This window comes from Marmota monax, unplaced genomic scaffold (genome assembly GCF_021218885.2).
Source record: "Marmota monax isolate L192 unplaced genomic scaffold, Marmota_monax_Labrador192_F-V1.1 WCK01_AAM20220418_F8-fsc00108, whole genome shotgun sequence".
NCBI classification, from domain to species: domain Eukaryota; kingdom Metazoa; phylum Chordata; class Mammalia; order Rodentia; family Sciuridae; genus Marmota; species Marmota monax.
Window position 1 is genome coordinate 1,397,113 of NW_026694593.1, and position 20,796 is coordinate 1,417,908.

Sequence of the window (20,796 nt, forward strand, 5' to 3'; positions counted from 1 at the left end):
TAATGATCCTTGAGTGAGAACATGGGATGGCAAAAGTAGATTCTTGGGAATGTAGAGTAGGGGGTTGGTTGGCACTGCCCTGTCTTGGAGGCTCAGCCATTGAAGGGGAAGGAATGTCTAGTGTGTGTGTGCATGCATGCATGTGTATATAAGGAGGCGTGGGCCACTGGAGTCCCAACTCCTTGGCTCCATATGCTAATTCTTTTCTTTGTCCCCCACACCTATCTGGGGGTAGTGTGTATTTATATTTATGTTTTTTTTTTTTTCATTGATTTCCAAATGTTTTAAAATTTTAGGGTTGGGGGATAGTGGGAGTGGCAAGAATGGGGGAAGGAGGAGAGTAGCAAGGATTAAAGAACAAAGTGTGGAGGAGGTGGTGGAGTTAGTTCTTGATAATTACCTGTGTGTCAGTGGGGAAATTGAGGGCCTGAATGACACTTTTAAAGAACTAGATTTTTTGAGTATAGCCAACATGAAATTAAGTTCTCTGGCCCAACTTATCAGCTTATCTAAACTTTGAAAGTTGGAACTTATTGACAATTTAATTTCTGGAGGCTTGGAAGTCCTGGCAGAACCATGTCCAAATCTTATCTACCTCAGTCTGAGTGAAAATAAAATCGAACATCTCAATATAGTAGAAGCTCTGCAAAACATTAAAAATTTGAAGAGTTTTGACTTGTTTAACCTTGAGATCACAAACCTAGAAAATTATAGAGAAAGTATTTTTGAACTGCTGCAATAAGTTACATGCTCAGATAGAGTTGGTCAGGAGGGTGACAAGGACCAGACTCAGAAGAGGAAGATGAATAGGATGGAGATGAAGAAGATGAAGCTGGTTCATCTGAAGAATATGAGAAAGAAGAGGAAGATAAGGAGGAGGATGAAGATGTAGCAGAGCCAGAATTGGGAGAGAGAGAAGAGGAAGTGAACTTATTATATTTAATGAAGGAATTCAGGATGGAGATGATGATGATTATTTTGAAGAAGGAGAAGAAGAAGAAGAGGAAGAAGGTCTTTTGGGGAAGAAGAAGAAATGAGATATTAAAGATAATAGATAGGGAACTGGAGTTGTAGCTCAGTAGTAGAGCGCTTGCCTAACATATGAGGCACTGGGTTTGATCCTCAGCACCACATAAAACTAACTAAATAAAATAAAGGTATGTGTCCATCTACAACTAAAAACAACAATAAAAAAAAAAAGAAAAAAAGATGGCTGGGGATGAGGCTCAAGCGATAGCATGCTTGCCTGGCATGCGCGGGGCGCTGGGTTCGATCCTCAGCACCACATAAAAATAAAATAAAGATGTTGTGTCCACTGAAAACTAAAAAATAAATATTAAAAAATTCTCTCTTTAAAAAAAAAAAAGGAAAAGAAAAGATGATGGACAGGAAAAGGTAACTAAATCATTCTAAAACCAAATTCCCTAATGTTTCTGGGTGTGCAACATAGTGGTTACATCTTTATTTTTTCATGTACAACAGCTATTCCTATAGAAGATAATGTGTAATTTGTTATAGAAAAAGTGTGATTTTACTATTTTTGCTTATCATTCCAAGATTCACTAGTCTGTATGTAGAGAAAAATTTTTCATCAATCCTTTTCTCATTAAGAAATTCTTCGGGGCTGGGATTGTGGCTCAGTGGTAGAGCACTTGCCTAGCACGTGCGAGGCTCTGGGTTCGTTCCTCAGCACCACATAAAAATAAATAAATAAAGTAAAGGTATTGTGTCCAACTACAACTAAAAAATAAATATTAAAAAAAAAATTCTTGGGTTGGGGCTATAGAGCACTTTCCTAACATGTGAGGCACTGGGTTTGATTCTCAGCACTGCATATAAATAAGTAAAATAAAGGTGCATTGACAACTAAAAAAAAAGTATTTAAAAGATTATACAAGAACTCTAGGACCACATTAAGAGACCAAATTTAAGAATGATTGGAATTGAAGATGGTTGTAAGATGCAGGCCAATGGAATGGATAACCTCTTTAGGGAAATAATAGGAAATTTTAAAACCTTAAGAATGAGATGGACATCCAGATACAGGAGGCATTAACCCCCATATAGATAAGTTTAAAAAAAAGAACCTCTCCATGACATATAACATATAGAAATAAGGACAGATTTTTAAAAGCCTTAAGAGAAAAACATCAGGTATCATTTAGACATAAGCCAATCAGGATTACTTCAGATTTCAGCTCAAAATCTAAAACCTTGAAGAGCTTGGAATGACGTTACAAGTCCTGAGGGGGTTATGGTGGGGGGAATGGAATAACTGTCAACCAAGCAAAAGCTATCCTTCAAAATTGTAAAAGATCCAGCCATGGTGGTGCATACTTATAATCCCTTCCGCTAGGGTGGCTAAGACAAGAGGACCATGAGTTCAAGATTAGCCTAAGCAACTTAGTGAGACCCAGTCTCAAAGGAAAAATACAAGGGATTGGGGATTTGGCTCTGTTGTTAAGCACCCCTGAATACAATCCCCGGTACCAAAATAATAAATCAAAAATAAATAAAAGCCTTCCAAAATAGGCAGAAACTACTAGGCAAGTACTACAGAACTTAAGAAAAACTTAAGGATTGGAAGACTCAGTGATAGAATGCTTGCCTAGCACATGTGAGGTGCTGGGTTCGATCTTTAGTACCACATAAAAAAAATTGATAAATAAAATAAAAAAAGGTATTGTGTCCATCTATAACTAAAAAAATGTTAAAAAAAATAGTCAATGCAGAAGAAATAAAAATAAACCTAGAACTCACAAAAGAAGAAATTGCATTTCAAGAGTAACTAAGCAAATGAGAAACAGGACCAAATTAAACATTATCAATAAATCAAAAAGTCAGGAATTAATAAACTTCTCTCTATAATACTATTGAATGTAAATGGTCTCACTCTCCAATTAAATGACATGGGCTGTCAGAATGGATTAAAAAATAAGATCCCAGCCAGGCACAGTAGTGTATACCTGTAATCCCAGTAACTTGGGAGGCTGAGGCAGAAGGATCATGAGTTCAAAGCCAGCCTCAGCAACTTATTGAGGCCCTAAGCAACCCAGCGAGACCTTGTCTCCAAATATAATATAAAAAAGGGCTAGGGAATGTGGCTCAGTGGTTAAGTGCTCCTGGGTTCAATCCTCAGTACCAAAAACAAAACAAAAGACCCAACTATATATTGTTTGCAAGAGATTCACCTTACAGGCAAAAACAGCCACAGGCTGAAAGTGAAAGGATGGAAATTGATTTTCCATGTGAATGGAGCCCCAGCATAAGCAGGAATAGCTATTCATATCTGATAAGGCAGACTTCAAACCAAAATTAATCAGAAGAGACAAAGAGGGTCACTTTATACTGGCAAAGGGAATAATAAAATATGATATAACAATAACAATAAAGGGGCAACTAACTGCAAAAAAGAGACACTACTCAAATTGAAGTGTCAGACCCCAGTATAATAATACTGGATGATTTCAATACTGGGTGATACCTTTCTCACCATTAGATAGGTCTTCCAGATATAAACTCAGTAAAGACTCTGGACCTGAAAAATGGTATTAATCAAATGGACTTAACAGATACCTATAGAATGTTTTATCAGCAACAACTGAGTACTCTTTCTTCTTAGCAGCTCATGGAACCTTCTCCAAAATAGACCACAATATTCTGGATCACAAAGCAACTCTTAGCAAATCCAAAAAAATTGATATAATTTCTTGTATGTTATCAGATCATAATAGAATGAAATTGGAAATCAATATGACAAAACATGACAAACTATGTAAATACATGGAGATTGAACAGTACATTTTTGAATGATGAATGGGTAGTAGAAGAAATTGGGGGGGGGATTAAAAAATTCTTAGACTCAAATGAAAACAGCGATACAATATACAAGAATGTCTGGGACACTATGAAGACAATTCCAAGAGGAAACTTCATAACTGAGTGCCTACATGAGAAAGTCAGAATGATCCTAAGTGCAACATACCTAGTGTTGCTTATCAAGGTCCTTGGGGGGGAGAAAAATTCAAAACCAGTAGAAAAAAGGAAATATTAAGATCAGAGCTGAAATCAATGAAAATTGAGAATAAAAAACCAAAGTATCATGAAACAATTGGTTCTTTGAAAAAATAAGCATGATTGATAAGCCCCTTAGCTTTACTGACCAAAATAAGAGAGAAGATCTGCTGGGTTTAGTGGTGCATGCCAGTAATCCCAGCGATCAGGAGGGTGAGGCAGGAGAATCATAAGGAAGGCCAACCTCAGCAACTTAGTGAGGCCCTACGCAACTTAGTGAGATCTTGTACAAAGAAAATAAGAAGGCCTGGGAACGTGTTCAGTGTTAAAGCACTCCTGGGTTTAATCCTTAGTACTATAGAGAGAGGAAGCGGGGAGGGAAAAGAGGAGGAGGAGGAGGAGGAGCCAAATTAATAAAATTAGAGATGAAAAAGAAGAAATCACAGACATCACAGATCATTAGGGACTATGTTGAATACAAATGTAGACATATACCATCTGCCAGAATTCAATCTAGAAGATAGAAAACATAGGGAGACTGGTGACTTAACGAGATAGGAGCAGTAATAACAAGACTTCCAACAAAGAAAAGCCCAGGACCAGATGGATTCTTGGTTGAATCTTACCAGACTTTGAAAAGACCTAATGCCAATACTCCTCAAATTATTCCATGAAATAGAAAGGAATGTAACACCTCCAAATTCATTATATGAAGCTAGTATCACACTGATACCAAAACTAAACCAAGGATACATCAAAGAAAGAAAACTATAGAATAATATCCATTACAAACTTAGATGTAAAATTTTTTTAATATTAGCAAATTGTGTTCAACAACATATCAAAAAGATTGTGTATCATGACCAAGTAGGCTTTATCCTAGACATGCAAGGATGGTTTAACATATGCAAATCAGTAAATGTAATTCACCACAGCAATAGAGAAAAATCACTTAGTAAAAATGGTCATCTCCATAGATGGAGAGAAGGCCTTTGACAAAATTCAACACCCGTTCATGATTCAACAACAACAACAACAAAACACTGAAGAAACTAGGAATATAAGGAACTAACCTCAACATCACAAAGCCATATATGAAAAACCCAAAGTCAATCTCATAGTAAAGGGAGAAAAACTGAAAGCATTTCCTTTAAAATCTGGCACAAGACCAAATGTCCACTCTCACCACTCCTATTTAGTATAGTGTTTGAAATTCTAACCATAGCAATTATGCAAGAGAAGGAAATAAAAGGGACAAAAATAATAAATAATAAAGGAAGAAGTCAAATTATCAGTGTTTGCACATGATATGGTACTATATTTAGAAGATCCAAAAAACACCAAAAGACTACTAAAGCTAATAAACAAATTCTGCAAAGTAGCAGATTACAAAATCAACATACAAAAATCAATAACTTTCCTATATAACAATGAATCTGCTGAAAAAGAAATCAAGAAAACCGTTCGATTTATAGTAGCCTCAAATTCAAGACAACAACAGCGACAGAAAAGCTTCGAATAAATCTAACCAATGAGGTGAAAGATCTCTACAATGAAAACTATTGAACATTGAAGAAAGGAAGACCTCGGAAGATGGAAAGACCTCCCATGTTCATGGATAGGCAGAATAAATTGTTAAAAATGGCCATACTGTCAAAAGTATATATTTTCAATGCTGTCCCCATCAAAATACCCATGGTGTTCTTCATAGAACTAGGAAAAACAGTCCTAAAATTTATTTGGAAAAATAAAAGGCCCAGGATCCAGGATAGCCAAAGCAACTAGAGCCAAAAAAGCAATGATGGGGGTATCACGATACCTGACTTACCATAATATGAAAAGACAGTAGTCTTGTAAAGAAGTAGATTGTTTTCTTAGAGGTGATCCAGGGATCTTTAGTTTGAAGGCATTGGCTTTTTTTATGGTTAAGTGTATTTGAGTGGTACCCCCCACCCTTCTACACAAATTTAGTTAGAAAATAGATGTAGAATAATAAAGGTTCTATTCAGCAATAGAGTTTGTGGATTTGGGAGGAGGTTCTAGTCAGTAATATAGTTCATGGATTTTTTTTTTTTTTTGGATGTGCTGGAGATTGAATAGTTCATGGATTTTGCAATGATTGATAAGATTTTTTTTTAAAGAAAAATTGCTTATATTAAGTGCAGAGACAGGCAGGTGTGCCCTTTCTTCAGGTTGCAAATCATAACATGCCGATGGTTGTTTATTTCGTTTGTTTTGGGTCTGCATTTTTCTCCTCTTAACAATTTTTTTATGATCACCTTCCCTTCTTTTTTTTTTTTAATATTTTTTTTAGTTGTAGATGGACACAATACCTTTATTTTATTTCTTTTTATGTGGTGCTGAGGAATGAACCCTGCACCTCACATGTGCAAGTGCTCTTCCACTGAGGCACAACCCCAGCCCAGTCACCTTAAAACCTTCTTGATTCATTCTCCTTTCTCTGTACCAAAAGAATGTTAGGCACTTATGGATACCCAGACAACCTTTAGTCTTATGCCTCTACCACTTTTTCAGACCTGTTTGGGTTTTAAATAAAGTGGAAGAAATTGACAATTTTCTGAGATAATGAATATTGCTATAGGTACAATTTTATGTAGCAAGCTCTCCTTACTGTAAATCTTTTATTTTTTTTTTTTATTTTTAAGTTGTAGATGGACACAATATCTTTATTTATTTATTTATCTTTATGTGGTGCTGAGGATTGAACCCAGGGCTTCATACATGCTCTACCAGTGGGCCACAACCCCACCCTGTAAATCTTTCTTTCTTTTTTTAATATTTATTTTTCAGCTTTCAGTGGACACAATATCTTTATTTTATGTGGTGCTGAGGATTGAACCCAGTGCCCCGCGCATGCCAGGCGAGCGCGTTACCACTTTAGCCACATCCACAGCCCTGTAAATCTTTCTTGACTGACAACATGTAAGACTGAATTAGTAGGAAGAAGAAAAGCAGGGGAGGCTTTGGAAGCAGCAGCAGTGTTTCTCAATAGTCAGAATGATTGCCTGTTGATAATTAATGATATGTTCAAATCATAAATCATATATATATATATATATTATTTATTTATTTATTTATTTATTTTGTACAAGGGATTGAAATCAGGGGCACTTAACCACTGAGACATATTCTTAGCCTTTTTTTAAATTTTAGACAAGGTCTTGCTAAGTTACTTAGCACCTCACCAAGTTGTTGAGGCTGGCTTTGAACACAGGATCTTCCTGCCTCAGCCTTACAAGCTGCTGGCATTACAGCCATGCATTACCACATCTGGCTTCAAATCATATTTTTAAGTTGGCTTCACCAATGATATGGATACGAACCCTGCACAATACTTATAATTTCTGAATAGAACCATTAGTTATTATTATTATTGTTTTAAAGCATTACCAGATACAGCATTTAATTGGAATATAATAGATGTTGGAAAACTATTTGGGGCTAAATATTAAAATTCAGATATATTTTAAGCAAATGTCCATTAAAAATAGAAAAAAATATTTGGCCTAAGGGTAAGTGTATGCTTCCTTACATGGCTACTATAAAATATAATGAATAGGGGCTAGGGCTGTAGCTAAGTGGTAAAATGCTTGCCTAGCATGCGTGAGGTACTAGGTTCGATCCCCAGCACCACATAAAAAATAAAATAAAGGTATTGTGTCCATTTACAACTAAAAAAACATTTAAAAAAATAAAATATAATGAGTAGATAAGTACTTTTCCCTTCTTGTCATGCCAGCTCCATGTTTAAGATAAGTGCTTACTCTTGACTATCTAAAGTTTTTTCTCTTTAAATATTTGTAAGTTTCTTTAAAATATGTTTTTTAGTTGTAGATGGACATGATTTATTATATTTAATTAATTTATTAAATATTTTTTTAGTTGTAGGTGGACACAATACCTTTTTATTTTATATATGTGGTGCTGAACATCGAACCCAGGGCCTCACACATGCGAGATGAGTGCTCTACCACTGAGCCCCAGCCCCTTATTTATTTATTTATATGTGGTGCTAAGAATTGAACCCAGTGCCTCACACATGCCAGACAAGTGCACTATCACTGAGTCACAACCCCAGCCCAAGTATTTATAAGTTTTTAAAAAGTTAGTGCCAGGCAGGGTGGCACATGCCTGTAGTTCCAGTGACTCAGGAAGCTGAAGCAGGAAGATCGCGAGCAACTTAGTGAGGCCCTGAGCAACTTAGTGAGACCCTGTATCAAACAACAACAAACTGTGAGTGTAGTTCAGTGGCAAAGAATCCTTGGCTTCCATACCCAGTACCAAAAAAAAAAAAAAAGGCAAATTATTTGAAGTTATAATTCTGTACTGGAACATATTTAAAATACTTAGTAGGTACTGCTGCTGCTTATTTTTTAGTTTAAAATGTAGGGTTTGGTATTTTAAAATAAAATTTTTTAGATTATTTGTGGAGAAACTAAAACAATTGTACAATTGACTGAAGGAAGACATTTGGAATAAATTTTATGGAAGGATTGGAAACTACAAAAAGCTAACATTTTGCTCCTAATTTTAACAATTGAAATGCCCTGTTTTTTTTTTTTTTTTTGTTGTTGTTTGTTTGTTTTTTAATTTTTTGGGGGGTGTAGGTGGACACAATACCTTTATTTTATTTATTTTTATGTGGTGCTGAGGATCGAACCCAGTGCCCTGCATGTGCTAGGCGAGCGCTCTACAACTGAGCCACAACCCCAGCCCCCAAATGCCCTGTTTTAATCTCAAAGATTCTCATTACATGCTGTGCCATATTACAAAATACCTATTTATTTATTTATTTATTTATTTATTTTTGTACCGGGATTGAACTCAGGGCACTCAGCCACTGAGCCACATCCCAGCCCTGTTTTGTATTTTATTTAGAGACAGGGTCTCACTGAGTTGCCTAGTACCTTACCATCGCTGAGGGTGACATTGAACTCGAAATCCTCCTGTCTCAGCCTCCTGAGCTGCTGGGATTACAAGCATGTGCCACAGCACTGGCTAAAATACTTATTTTAAAATGAAATGTATATATTGATTTTTTTAACAAACATCCTATTGTCCAATCAAAATTAAGAGTTTTTTGATTTTAAAACAAATCTTCCACATATACAGCCTATTTAGTTTTGTGGGTGGTGTTTTCTTTTTCTTCCATATTTTTTTATTGGTGCATTATAGTTGTACATAATGATGGGGATTTGTCATTATGTCTTTGCACATGTACACAATTTAACAATAGAGTTTGGCCAGTATCACTCCCCAGTATCACTGCTCCTTCCCTGTGGTCGGTATTTTCATGTAAATGACTAGTGGTCCCATTTTAATGCTCTTCATATTGCAGTATGGATGTGGTATGTTAAGCTCCTTAAGAATCTCTCTTTTAGGGCTGGGGTTGTGGCTCATTTGTAGAGTGCTTACCTAGCCACGTGAGGCACTGGGTTTGATCCCAGAACCTCATTAAAAACACACACACACACTCACAAAACAAAAAACAAAACCCCACAAAACTAAAATAAAGGTATTGTGTCCATCTACAACTAAAATTTTTTAAAAAAGAATCTCCCTTTTAAAAATTCAAAGTTAATACTTTTGTGCAACTGTGTTTTTGAATAAACCCATGACTGTTAAAAACAATAAAACAGTATTCCTGATCATTCTTTTATTGTTTCTGACTCTGCTTTGTTTTTTTCTGTGACTGCTATAATTTAAAGTCTTTGAAACTGAATTGCTTCAAATAAATTGAAAATTTGTTATAATGGGGAAAAAAGAAAAAGAAAGGAAAGTAGATTCTCTAGCAAGCTTTGACCTTTGGTCTATGGAATTCTTTCTCCAAAAGGTGGTCTGCCTGAGTAATTCCCCTGTTAGTCCATCCAGAAATAAATACTGTGGTGAGAACATTTTACTAACTAGGAAATTCTTGATTTTTCATGTGTAGTTTATTCCTAGTGAGATTTTCCTTACAAATTTTTGATGTCCTCCCCAGCTATCATTTTGTGTTCCCTTAAAGATTATAGTTTAAATACTTGAGCACAAATACATAACCTTTTCATAAATTTGTCTCATGAAAGATATTTCTGTGTAAAAGTTTGATGATTCTGAGTTACATATTTGCTAGTCTTTCTTATGCCCTTGAGGTTTGTAGGACCCCTGTGTGTCAGGGTTGAGACAGACTATTCTCCTGAGGCAGCTGACAACACATCTGTTTTCTTGAGAAAGCTGATTTTACCCACCTCTGTGACTGTATCCCAATGTCTTTTCCTCCACCTTTGGTCATTCTTATCTTGGTTGATCTTTCTTATTAATTTTCACTTAATCATGTAACTGCTGGAGTGACTTAAATAGGCCCATTTCCCAGGAAAACTTAATTTTTCTTTGCCCATAGTTTCAAGATGAGATGGGATTCTCCAACATGGAAGATGATGGCCCAGAGGAGGAAGAACGAGTGGCTGAGTCTCGTCCTAACTTCAATACCCCTCAAGCCCTACGGTAGGCTAGCCAAGGACCTTGAGGCTTAAGAGTGGAGAAAAAGTCTATTTCTGAAAAAGTTTTTAGAAAATTATAATTAACAGTTTCCCCATCTTCAACTACCACATGTTACTTTTATAAGCATGCAGAGTCCTGTGGGAAATTAGGTGTGAAGTAAAAAGTCTCCTTGTTATGGGGCAGTGCAGCTACAGTGCAAGCTGTATCTGTTTGGGAAGGGAGAGAAAACAGTAGCTGGCATTCAGAGCAACCTTTCCAGGTGAATGGTACTGGAGAGGTGTGAAGGACTCTGTGTGGCCAGCCACAGAAATTATCCTAAATTATAATATTCAGTGTGTCCCTTTTGTTTTCTTTATTTGCCATTAATATCTAGTAGATGTTATTAAAAATTATTAGTCACCTACGCATTGATTGAGCAAACCATGAAGCACCTGCAATAATGTCGTAGGAGCCTGAAACACATGTATTGACCTTTTCACAGGAAGTTGGTGTTTCTTTTTTCTTTTCAGAACAGAGGTGCTTTTAAACTTTGAAGCAGGGTATCTTTAAGTTGCTTGAGGGTCTTGCTAAGTTGCCAAGCCTGGTCTTGCACTTGCCAGTCGTCCTCCCTCAGCCTCCTGGGTCTCTGGGATTGTAGGCATGTGCTATTGCGCCCAGTGAAGTTGGCATTCTTAAACCCAGAAAATAATTTTGTAATAGTTTTGAATCTATACTTTAATCTATTGTTATCCATTGTGAGTAGCAGCATACAATTATTAGGTGGATGGCTAAAGGCTAGGATATAGTGTGTACCATGGGTGGAGCACAGCAAAAGCTAGCAGACCTCTCATTTGTCCAGTGTTGGTTTGTTTTTTGGTACCAGGGATTGAACTCAGGGGCACTTGACCACTTAGGCACATCCCCAGCCCTATTTTGTATTTTATTTAGAGACGGGATCTCACTGAGTTGCTTAGTGCCTTCCCATTGCTGAGGCTGGCTTTGAACTCAGGATCCTCCTTTGTCAGCCTCCCAAGCCCTGGGATTATAGGCATGCACTACTGTGCCAGCTGTCCTGTGGTTTTTTTTTTTTTTTAATTTATTATTTTTTAAAAAAATTTTGGTTGTTGTAAATGGACAGATCACCTTTATTTTATTTGTATGTGATGCTAAGGATGGAACCCAGAGCCTTACACGTGATAGGCAAGCGCTCTGCCACTGAGCTATAGACCCAGCCCTTTAATTTATTTTTTAGTTGTAATGGACACAATATCTTTATTTATTTTTATGTGGTGCTGAGGATTGAACCCACTGCCTCACATGTGTGAAGCAGGTTCTCTACCTCTGAGTTATAGCCCCAGCCCCTGTCCTGTGGTTTCACTTAACAATATTACCTTAGTAAAAAGCCTGGGATTCTTCTGAAAGCTACGCCTTCATAAACATTTCAGTTTAGTGGAAGAGACAAGATATAGTAATCAGTATATAAAATCATATGTTTTAATAATATTCTTTCTACTTTATTCAAGAAGGGCTTTGACTTTTTAAGAAGGGAAGGCTAGGAAGCCTTATGGAGAGGTACATGGGAGAAGTTAGACCTAAGATGGGAGTAGTAGGTAAATTAGAGAACAAATGCTGTTCATTTGGAAGATTCTGTATCACTGTTAGAACAAGTCACAGAGTAATATGGATGTGTCAGTATAATGCAAGAATAATGAGTGACCACAGCCTCTTTGCTGTTTTGTTGTTCCTATTTTTCTTTCCTTGCTTGTTTAATTTCCTCTCTATTTGTATACTACTTAGAGGAGTAATTGTAGAAAAATATGATGGGGACACAATTCATAATCATTTTATTTATTTAGAAAGTTTTATACAAGTGGGTGCTGGAGATCAAACCCAGAGCTTCAACCATGCTAGGCAAGCTGTCTGTCACCGAGCTGTATTCCCAGCCCCAGAATCATCTTACTGAATCTGTGTAACAGTATTGGGAGTTTGATGTCTAAAATGGGATTTGAGGATTAGCAGTAAGTAGACATTTTCCAGGTTATTTTAGCATACTATTAGGAGGAACTGAATGTGTTGATGACCTAGAGAAATATTTAAATAAATCATCTCCCTTTTGGGGATAGTTTTGAGGAACCACTGGCCAACCTGCTAAATGAACAACATCGGACAGTGAAGGAGCTACTTGAACAACTGAAGATGAAGAAATCTTCAGCCAAACAGCAACAGGAGGTGGAGAGGCTTAAGCCTCAGAGTGAGAAAGTTCATCAGACTCTGATTCTAGACTCTGCACAAAGGAAGAGACTCCAACAGCAGATGCAGCAGGTAACACTCTTCTTGGTCATGTGATTTTTGGATTATCTCATGGTCTGACACTGAAGCCCCAAATGAGCAACATTGTAAAAGTCAGAGATGGCCGTCTTACTACCCATTGAAACTGGGGAGCATCTCATCTTCACATCACTTAGGATTTTGGAGAGATCCTCATGTTCATTCCTAGATGGCTCAGGCAAGAATGAACATAAGGATCCTGATAGTATTCAGAACTGGAGATTACAAAGAATCTTTAACCCATTCTGAAATTTAATAGCCTTCAATATCAGACATTGTTTTTTCTTCTTCTTTCTGATCTCAGTCCCTCTGGTTTGAGGTTAAATTTTCTCTGGTTCTATCATTTTGCTCAAGGGAATATGTCTGAGAAATTCATGCCAAGATCCTGCATTGTTCTTCATATTTTCTCCAGAAAGCAAAATATGTGTGATAAATTTGCAACATCTTGGTAAGGTCTCCTTGTGTACCTGAAATGGTAACATAACATGTCAATGTTTTATTTTCTTTCCCTCCCCAGCATGTTCAGCTTTTGACCCAAATCCACCTTCTCGCTATCTCCAACCCCAACCTCAGTTTGGAGGCCAGTACCACCAGGATATTTCTTGTAAGGTTCCAGATATTTCTAACTCTAAAGACTTGAGTGTAAAATTAGCTTGGCAAGTCATTTCTCATGTTATTCACTGATTATAATCTACATTTGTTCTTCTTTTCTGCTTGTCTTTGGTTGCTATTCCTACTCTGTCCTGCAGCTTCCTATTTGCTTACAGAACATAAGCCATTGATTCCAGGGAAATGATAGATGTGTATTCAATTTCCTTATCTTTGGATTTATCCTGACTTCTTATTTATTTAGGTACTGATATATTATAGATGTTGAAATAATCGTTCATTTGTTAGACTCAATATCAGTGCTTTATGTATAGAATTAATTTTGCGTGATACTTTAAAGTATTTTGGAGAAATTTTCTGTAATTTTGGATAGATAATGATGATATTCTCTGCTCCTTGGATAAACCTCTTTGGGATTTGAGTAGTGTATTTGCTAGTGCTCCAAGGTCCCTTGGTGGTCCAGCAGGGTGTATTCACCTCTGTGTTCAGAAGATCATGAGGAGAATTTTTTTTTTTTTTTAGGTGTTAGAGAAACCAAAAGATTTAAAAAAATAAATAAAAATAATGACCTTTAATTTTAAGAGTCTTAATTCTACCTTGGTAATTAGACCATATATTGACAAGTCTGCTGAACATCTAATCTGAGAATAAAACATGAACAAATCAAGTATTTGTTACACAATCCCTTAATATCTGAGAACTCAGCAAAAGAGAAGTCTTTTGGCACATGCCTGTCATCCCAGTGGCTTGGGAGGCTTAGGCTGGAGGATTGTGAGTTCAAAGCTGGCCTCAGCAATTTAGCAAGGTCCTAATCAACTAAGACTCTGACTCTAAATTAAAAACAAAAAATGGGTGGGATGGCCTGGGGATGTGGCTCAGTGGTTAAATGCCCTTGGTTTCAATCCCAGGTACCAAAAGAAAAAAGAGAGAATTCTTCATGGAATAATATTAATTATGAAAGAGTTTATAATTTCTACCTGTTTTTATTCTGAAGTAGGAGGGACAGTTTATCATTCAAAGGCCAAGGGCTGCTGGTATTAATTGTCAGGAATTTCTTATGTTCTTCTTTATGTTCTGTTTTTCCAGAAAGAGCTGGGAACCTTTGCTCAAAGCTCCATTGCCCTGCATCATCAGTTCAACCCCAAGTTTCAGACCTTGTTTCAACCCTGTAACTTAATGGGAGCTATGCAGCTCATTGAAGACTTCAACACACATGTCAGCATTGACTGGAGCCCTCGTAAAACTGTCAAGAAGACTGGTAGGGGACAAATATGTCAACTTCAAGTTTTTATTTGCAACAAAAGATGGGAGCCTTAAATAATTTCCTAGGGATAATTTCCTAGGAGGGAGGACACAGAATACATATAATTTCTTTCTTTTCTCTTTTATCCTTCCTTTGCACTCTATCTGTATTGTAGAGTTACATAAGATTTGTGCTTTGATAAGGCATGGAGTCAGTGGACAGAATACGAGTAGAGATGTGGGACTCTGCTAATAAGTGGACTTGAATTATATGTAGGTATTAGTTATCCTGTCTAGAAAATTGGGGTCTGGTAAAGATGTAAGTCAAGTGGTGAAATTTGTCCATGTTAAGATTTTTATTTTCTTCCTCATAAGACCATATTATTTTATTTCCCATAATGATTATAGAGAGAAGGTAATATCCTCATTTTGAATGAAATGCTGATAGGGCAGTTAGATTCCCAAGTTAGAGATGTTATACATTTGCCATGTTCAATATTTTGAAGAAATTTTCAGGTTTAGTTTCTATCTTGTGTAGGTTTAAAATTTTTTAAGAAAATATTTTCTTTGTTCCCTAACACCAAATATTTGCTTCTTATTTGTTTTCTGATTTAGCAAATTATTTGTGTGTTGTTGTGGATTTGGGGTTGTGTATGGATTTGATTTTAAATCCCTATCTTGCTGGGTGTGGTGGCACATACCTGTAATCCCAGTGACTTGGAAGGCTGAAGCAGGAGAACTCCAAGTTCAAGGCCTGGTTAAGGAATTTAGTGAGGCACTGTCTCAAAAAAAAATGAAAATAAAATAAATATATCCATGAGTTTTATAGTAACTGAATATAGTTCAATTTAAATATGGCACTGATGCCAACCTGCTTTCATAGCTGTATTTTGGTAATGAAAACTTGACTAAATACCAAACATAGTAATAATTTTTACACCTAGTGTTCTGTGTTTTTATTGGTGATTTAAAAATAACAGTTTTGGAAGAAGTATTGAAAAGGGATAATCAACCTCTCCTTCTGTAGTTAGATTAGACCCCTTGGCTGTAGCTGTAGCTGTTTGCTACAAGTGGTACCCTCACCATAGTGACTGGTCTCAGCCGACAGGACAGATTCTTGGGTGTTGGCGAGTTGGACCTGTGTTCCAGTTCTCTAGCATCACAGCAAACCCAGGCCACCTGCCAATGACCTTTAGGTTTTTGTCTCATGAATTCAAAGAGTGAAACCCATGGACAGTTGAGGGTGGGAGTGAAAGAGTAGGATTTATTCCAGCAAGAAAAGAAACAGAGGTCTTGCCAGGCGAGAGGGGACCTGATAGCAGGTTTCCATCCAGGTGTGCTAGTCTAGGGATTAATATAGCTAGCAGGTAGGGTCATTGATTACTGTCTAGTGCTAAATAGGTATTTTTATTTGATAAAAATAAAAGTTATAAAGATAAACAGTTATTAGAAGAGTGCTAGTTAAGGCTGTTGATTTGGCCCATGACCTCCTGATTAGTTGTGCCCTCCTAGCCCTTGAGTCTATAGCCTTCACTCAGGTCTGGCCCATTCTAATTTTCCCACCACTCTAGAACAAAGCAGACAGCTGGAATGTTTGGAATATTTATACAGGTTAATTTTAGGGAGTGACTTTTACATTTAGAAAAGGCTTTATGGGGCTCATTGCCCTGACTGCTTGTTTTACGGTCTAAGTGTAAATATAGTAGTTTCTGTCTCTGGAAAGTCAGAGGTACCTTAAATTAAGAGGCTAAGATAGGAAGACAGAAACGAATGAGACGGAATTGTCTCATTCCTTTTATGGTTTTTTTGTTCCCAACTTCAGGAGGAATCTGGGAGAACTTAATGAAAGTTAAGTAAGAATCAAATAAAAATAAAAATTTGGAATACCAGATTTGTGAGGGAGATAAAAGAAGTTGGAATCTTATCCTGGAAGAAAGAAAGCATTGTTGAAGGTCTCTTATCTTTCAAGGATTTAAAGGGGGAAGGAGGTAAAATTTTTTTGAGTATCCACTATGTGCCAGGTATTACTAGATGCTTTGTGTTTATGTTACTTAGTGTGTTAAGTATCCCACATAGGAAAGAAAGAATCAACTTTTTATTGACTTTGGGACTTCCCTTAGGTGTATATTAGGTCGAGAAAAACTGGACACATTTTGGTGAGGGAAGGAGGGTGGGAGGGGACCAAGTCAGATAAGGGCAGCTCTACCTAAATACAAACATGCATTCATAAGCTTTTTTGAAGTCCTCTTTAGTCCTAGAATTCTATTTATCACAGATGTTTTTTTCTTATAGCCTGTGAATTGCCCTGTCTGCCCAAGCAAGTGGCCTGGGTCCTGGCCACAAGTAAGGTTTTCATGTATCCAGAGCTACTTCCAGTATGTTCCTTGAAGGCAAAGAATCCTCAGGATAAGATCATCTTCACCAAGGCTGAGGACAAGTAAGTGTTTACTGTGGGGCTTCAGAAGAACCAACTATTTTAAGAAGGCAGTTCCTCTTCAGGTGGTTAGGGGAAATAAAACATGTATAATAAGTCAGGGACACAAAAACAAAAAGAAAAGCAGTGTAGTGGATTGAGTTCTGTAGTGTGTACTTGTTCAAGCAGTGCTAAATACTGCTGATTTGAAATGTTTAAGAATCATTGTTTTATCTTTTACTTACCATAAGACCATCCTTGAAATACTATGCAAGGAAGCTGGGGATGTAGCTCAGGTGGTAGAGTGCTTGCCCTGTGTGCACAAAGCCCTGGGTTCCATCCCCAGCACCAAAAGAAAAAAAAAAATTCAGACTTTTCATTTGACACAAATTGGTGTGAATATACTATGTATATAACCAGAGATATGAAAAATGGTGCTGTATATATGTAATAAGAATTGTAATACGTTCCACTGTCATATATAAATAAAAAAATACTATGCAAGGAAAAGCTTTGATGAGGAAGTTTTTATTCTCATACCACCCCAAACAATGGTTTTACTCTTTGTATTTCTTGTATAACTACTGTCCATTTAAATTGCCCCATTATAATCCTTTCATTGACCACTTTTTCCCTCTTTTTTTTTTTTTAGTATTTTTTAGTTGTTGATGGACCTTTATTTTATTTATTTTTATGTGGTGCTGAGGATGGAACCCAGTGCCTCACACATACTAGGCAAGCTGTCTTCCCTGAGCCACAACCTAGCTTTCCCTCCACCTTTTTTATTGTATGTGAGGCTTACTCTAGGATCTTTGTGCATACAGCTTTTAGAAGTCTTTTCTCTCAGGGCTGGGGTTGTAGCTCAGTGGTAGAGTGCTCTCCTTGCATGTGGAGGGCACTGGGTTCCATCCTCAGCAACACATATAAATGAAGGTCTTGTGTCCATCTACAACTAAAAAAATATTTTAAAAAAGTCTTAATTATGATGGAATATGATGATCATTACTATACAAAGTATATGTATGAAGACACGAACTAGTGTGAATATACTATGTATACAACCAGAAATATGAAAAATTGTGCTCTATATATATAATAAGAATTGTAATGCATTCTGCTGTCATATATAAATTAAAAAAAAAAAAATTTTAAATCTTTTCTCTCAGACTGGGGTTGTGGCTCAATAGGAGAACGCTTGCCTAGCACATGGGAGGCCCTGGGTTTGATCCTCCGCACCACATAAAAATAATAAAATAATTGGGCTGAGATTGAGGCTCAGTGGCAGAGCGCTTGCCTTGCACATGTGGGGCACTGGGTTCAATCCTCAGCACTATATAAAAATAAATAAAGATATTAAAAAATTAAAAAAATAATAAAATAAAAAAGGTATTGTGTCCATCTTCAACTAAAAAAAAAAAAAAATCTTTTCTCTCTTTCCCTCAGTGCTGGAGATTGAACCAAGGGTTGCTATACACTGAGTTACACAATGCTATATAGTTGTTTATTTTAAGACAGGGTCTTGCCAGGTTCCCCAGAATGGCCACACACTTGCAATTCTCCTGCCTCAGCCTCTCAAGTCACTGGGATTACAGGCATATAACACTATATCTGGCATTAAATTATTTTAAGTTCTTTCCTGTCGGTAAATTTTCAATAGTGGAATTATTAAATAAAGTCTGTTATCATGGTTCTTGATATATAAACCAAACTGTCACCCCCATGTAATTATAATCTTGTATGTGATGTTAGGGATCATGTTGTTGATTTAATTGTCAGTGGCACCCATTATTAATTTTATGTTTGTTTTGTTAGAATAATTCTCTTTCCTTTGTATTCCCTTTGAATTTTCTTTGTATGGTTAATATAAAGCTCATCTAAGTCAGTGCTTGCCTAGCATGTGTGAAGCCTTAGGCTCGGTCTTACTACTGAATTTTTTTTAAAAAAGCGTAAAACTCATCATGATCTTATATTTATTAATGATTTTTTTCTGTTTTAAAAATGTTTCCCAGAGCTGGGAGTGGTGGCACATGCCTGTAATCCCAGTGGCTTGGAGGCTGAGGCAGGAGGATCATGAGTTCAAAGTCGTCTTAGCAAAGGCCAGGCGATAAGCAATTCAGTGAGACTCAGTCTCTAAATAAAATACAGAATAGAGCTGCAGATGTGGCTCAGTGGTCAAGTGCCCCTGAGTGCCATCCCTGGTAACTTCCTAAAAAAGTTGCCCAGGCTGGACCTAAACTGCTGGGCTCATGTGCTCCTCCTTTCTCAACCTTCTGAGGAGCTGGGACAGGAGGCCCACACCACTGTGCCTGGCTTATTAATGCTTTATGCATTATTTCTCCTTTTCATACTTACTTGTGAAAACTCCTGTTTGATTCTTTTGCAAAAGCTCTCCACCCCTACTCCCATCCCGCTCTTTTTTTGTGTTGCTAGAAATTGATCCCAGCACTTAACACATACCATGCAGTCATTCTACCGTTGAGTTTATTGGTTTTTTTTTTGGGGGGGGGGTACCAGGGATTGAACTCAGGGGCATTTGGCCACTGAGCTACATCCATAGCTCTATTTTGTATTTTTATTTATAGACAGGGTCTCACTGAGTAGCTTAGCACCTCGTTGTTGCTGAGGCTGGCTTTGAACTCTCAATCTTCCCTGCATCAGCCTTCTGAGCTGCTGGGATCACAGGTGTGTACCCCCGAGCTCAGCTCAACCATTGAGTTTCATCCCAGCCCTTTTGTTTGGTCTTACTCTCAGTTTTTAATTATTATTTTTTTTCGGGAGGAAGAGGTACTAGGGATTGAAACCAAGGGATCTTTACCACTGAGCTACTTTCCCAGCCCTATTTATTTTTTATTTTGAGACAAGGTCTCACTAAGTTGCTGAGACTGGCCTTGAATTTGTTTCTCCTGAGTTCCTTGGGTTAGAGGCATGTGCCACTGTTCCCGGCTTACTCATAGTTCTTAGAGCTTTCTAAATAGCTGAACTTTTATATAGAGTAGCCATCAACATGTATAAGAATTAGATGTAAAGAAGAGGACTGAAAATTGGGTACAATGGCACATGGCTATAATTCCGGGACTTGAGAGGTTAAAGCAGGAGGTTAAAGCCAGCCTCAGCACCTTATTGAGACCTTGTCTCAAAAAATAAAAAGGGCTAGGAATGTAGTTCAGTGGTGCACTTGTAATGCATCCTTGTGTTCAATCCCCAGTACTGGAAAGCAGAAGGAAGAAAACGTAAAAAAGTGGATTGTAAAATGTATGGAGTCGTCTGGGGAGGGTTTTTAGAAGAAAGGACTGCAAGGTGAGATTTAGCCTCATTGTACCTTTCTCAGTTTGTTAGCTTTAGGATTGAAGCATTTTGAAGGGACTGAGTCTCCAAAGCCTCTAATCAGCAAGTACCTAATAACCTGCAAGACTGCCCACCAGCTGACGGTGAGAATCAAGAACCTCAACATGAACAAAGCTCCCGACAACATCATTAAAGTGAGTGCTTCCAGAAAGCTCCATCCACTACCTCACCTCTGTGTGTCTATCCTTCTCTCTTTTTAAAAGAGGGACCTTCTTATATGTAGGACTAATTCTTCCCACGTATACACTAGATTAATTCCCTTTTTGCCCTTTTGGGGGCATTAATCCATTATTTTCCTGTGGAATACCTTCAATATTCTTATGGATATTTCCCTTAAGTATGAAGATATTCAAGTCTTAAAAGAT

The 20,796-nt window shown here is 37.1% G+C and overlaps 1 protein-coding gene and 1 pseudogene across 10 annotated transcripts in view; both read left to right on the forward strand.

Moving 5' to 3' along the window:
• The window catches only part of Gon4l (gon-4 like), an 84,827-nt gene that overhangs the window by 47,997 nt on the left and 16,034 nt on the right, over positions 1 to 20,796 (forward strand). For all 10 annotated transcript variants that reach the window (XM_046422013.2, XM_046422011.2, XM_046422009.2 and 7 more), the window contains 6 exons: positions 10,415 to 10,518; positions 12,618 to 12,816; positions 13,340 to 13,426; positions 14,518 to 14,689; positions 16,966 to 17,110; positions 20,415 to 20,565. In XM_046422013.2, coding sequence (XP_046277969.1) covers positions 10,415 to 10,518; positions 12,618 to 12,816; positions 13,340 to 13,426; positions 14,518 to 14,689; positions 16,966 to 17,110; positions 20,415 to 20,565 — 858 coding nt within the window. The remainder of the gene's footprint in view (positions 1 to 10,414; positions 10,519 to 12,617; positions 12,817 to 13,339; positions 13,427 to 14,517; positions 14,690 to 16,965; positions 17,111 to 20,414; positions 20,566 to 20,796) is intronic.
• LOC131423296 (acidic leucine-rich nuclear phosphoprotein 32 family member E-like) lies at positions 2 to 10,404 on the forward strand (annotated as a pseudogene).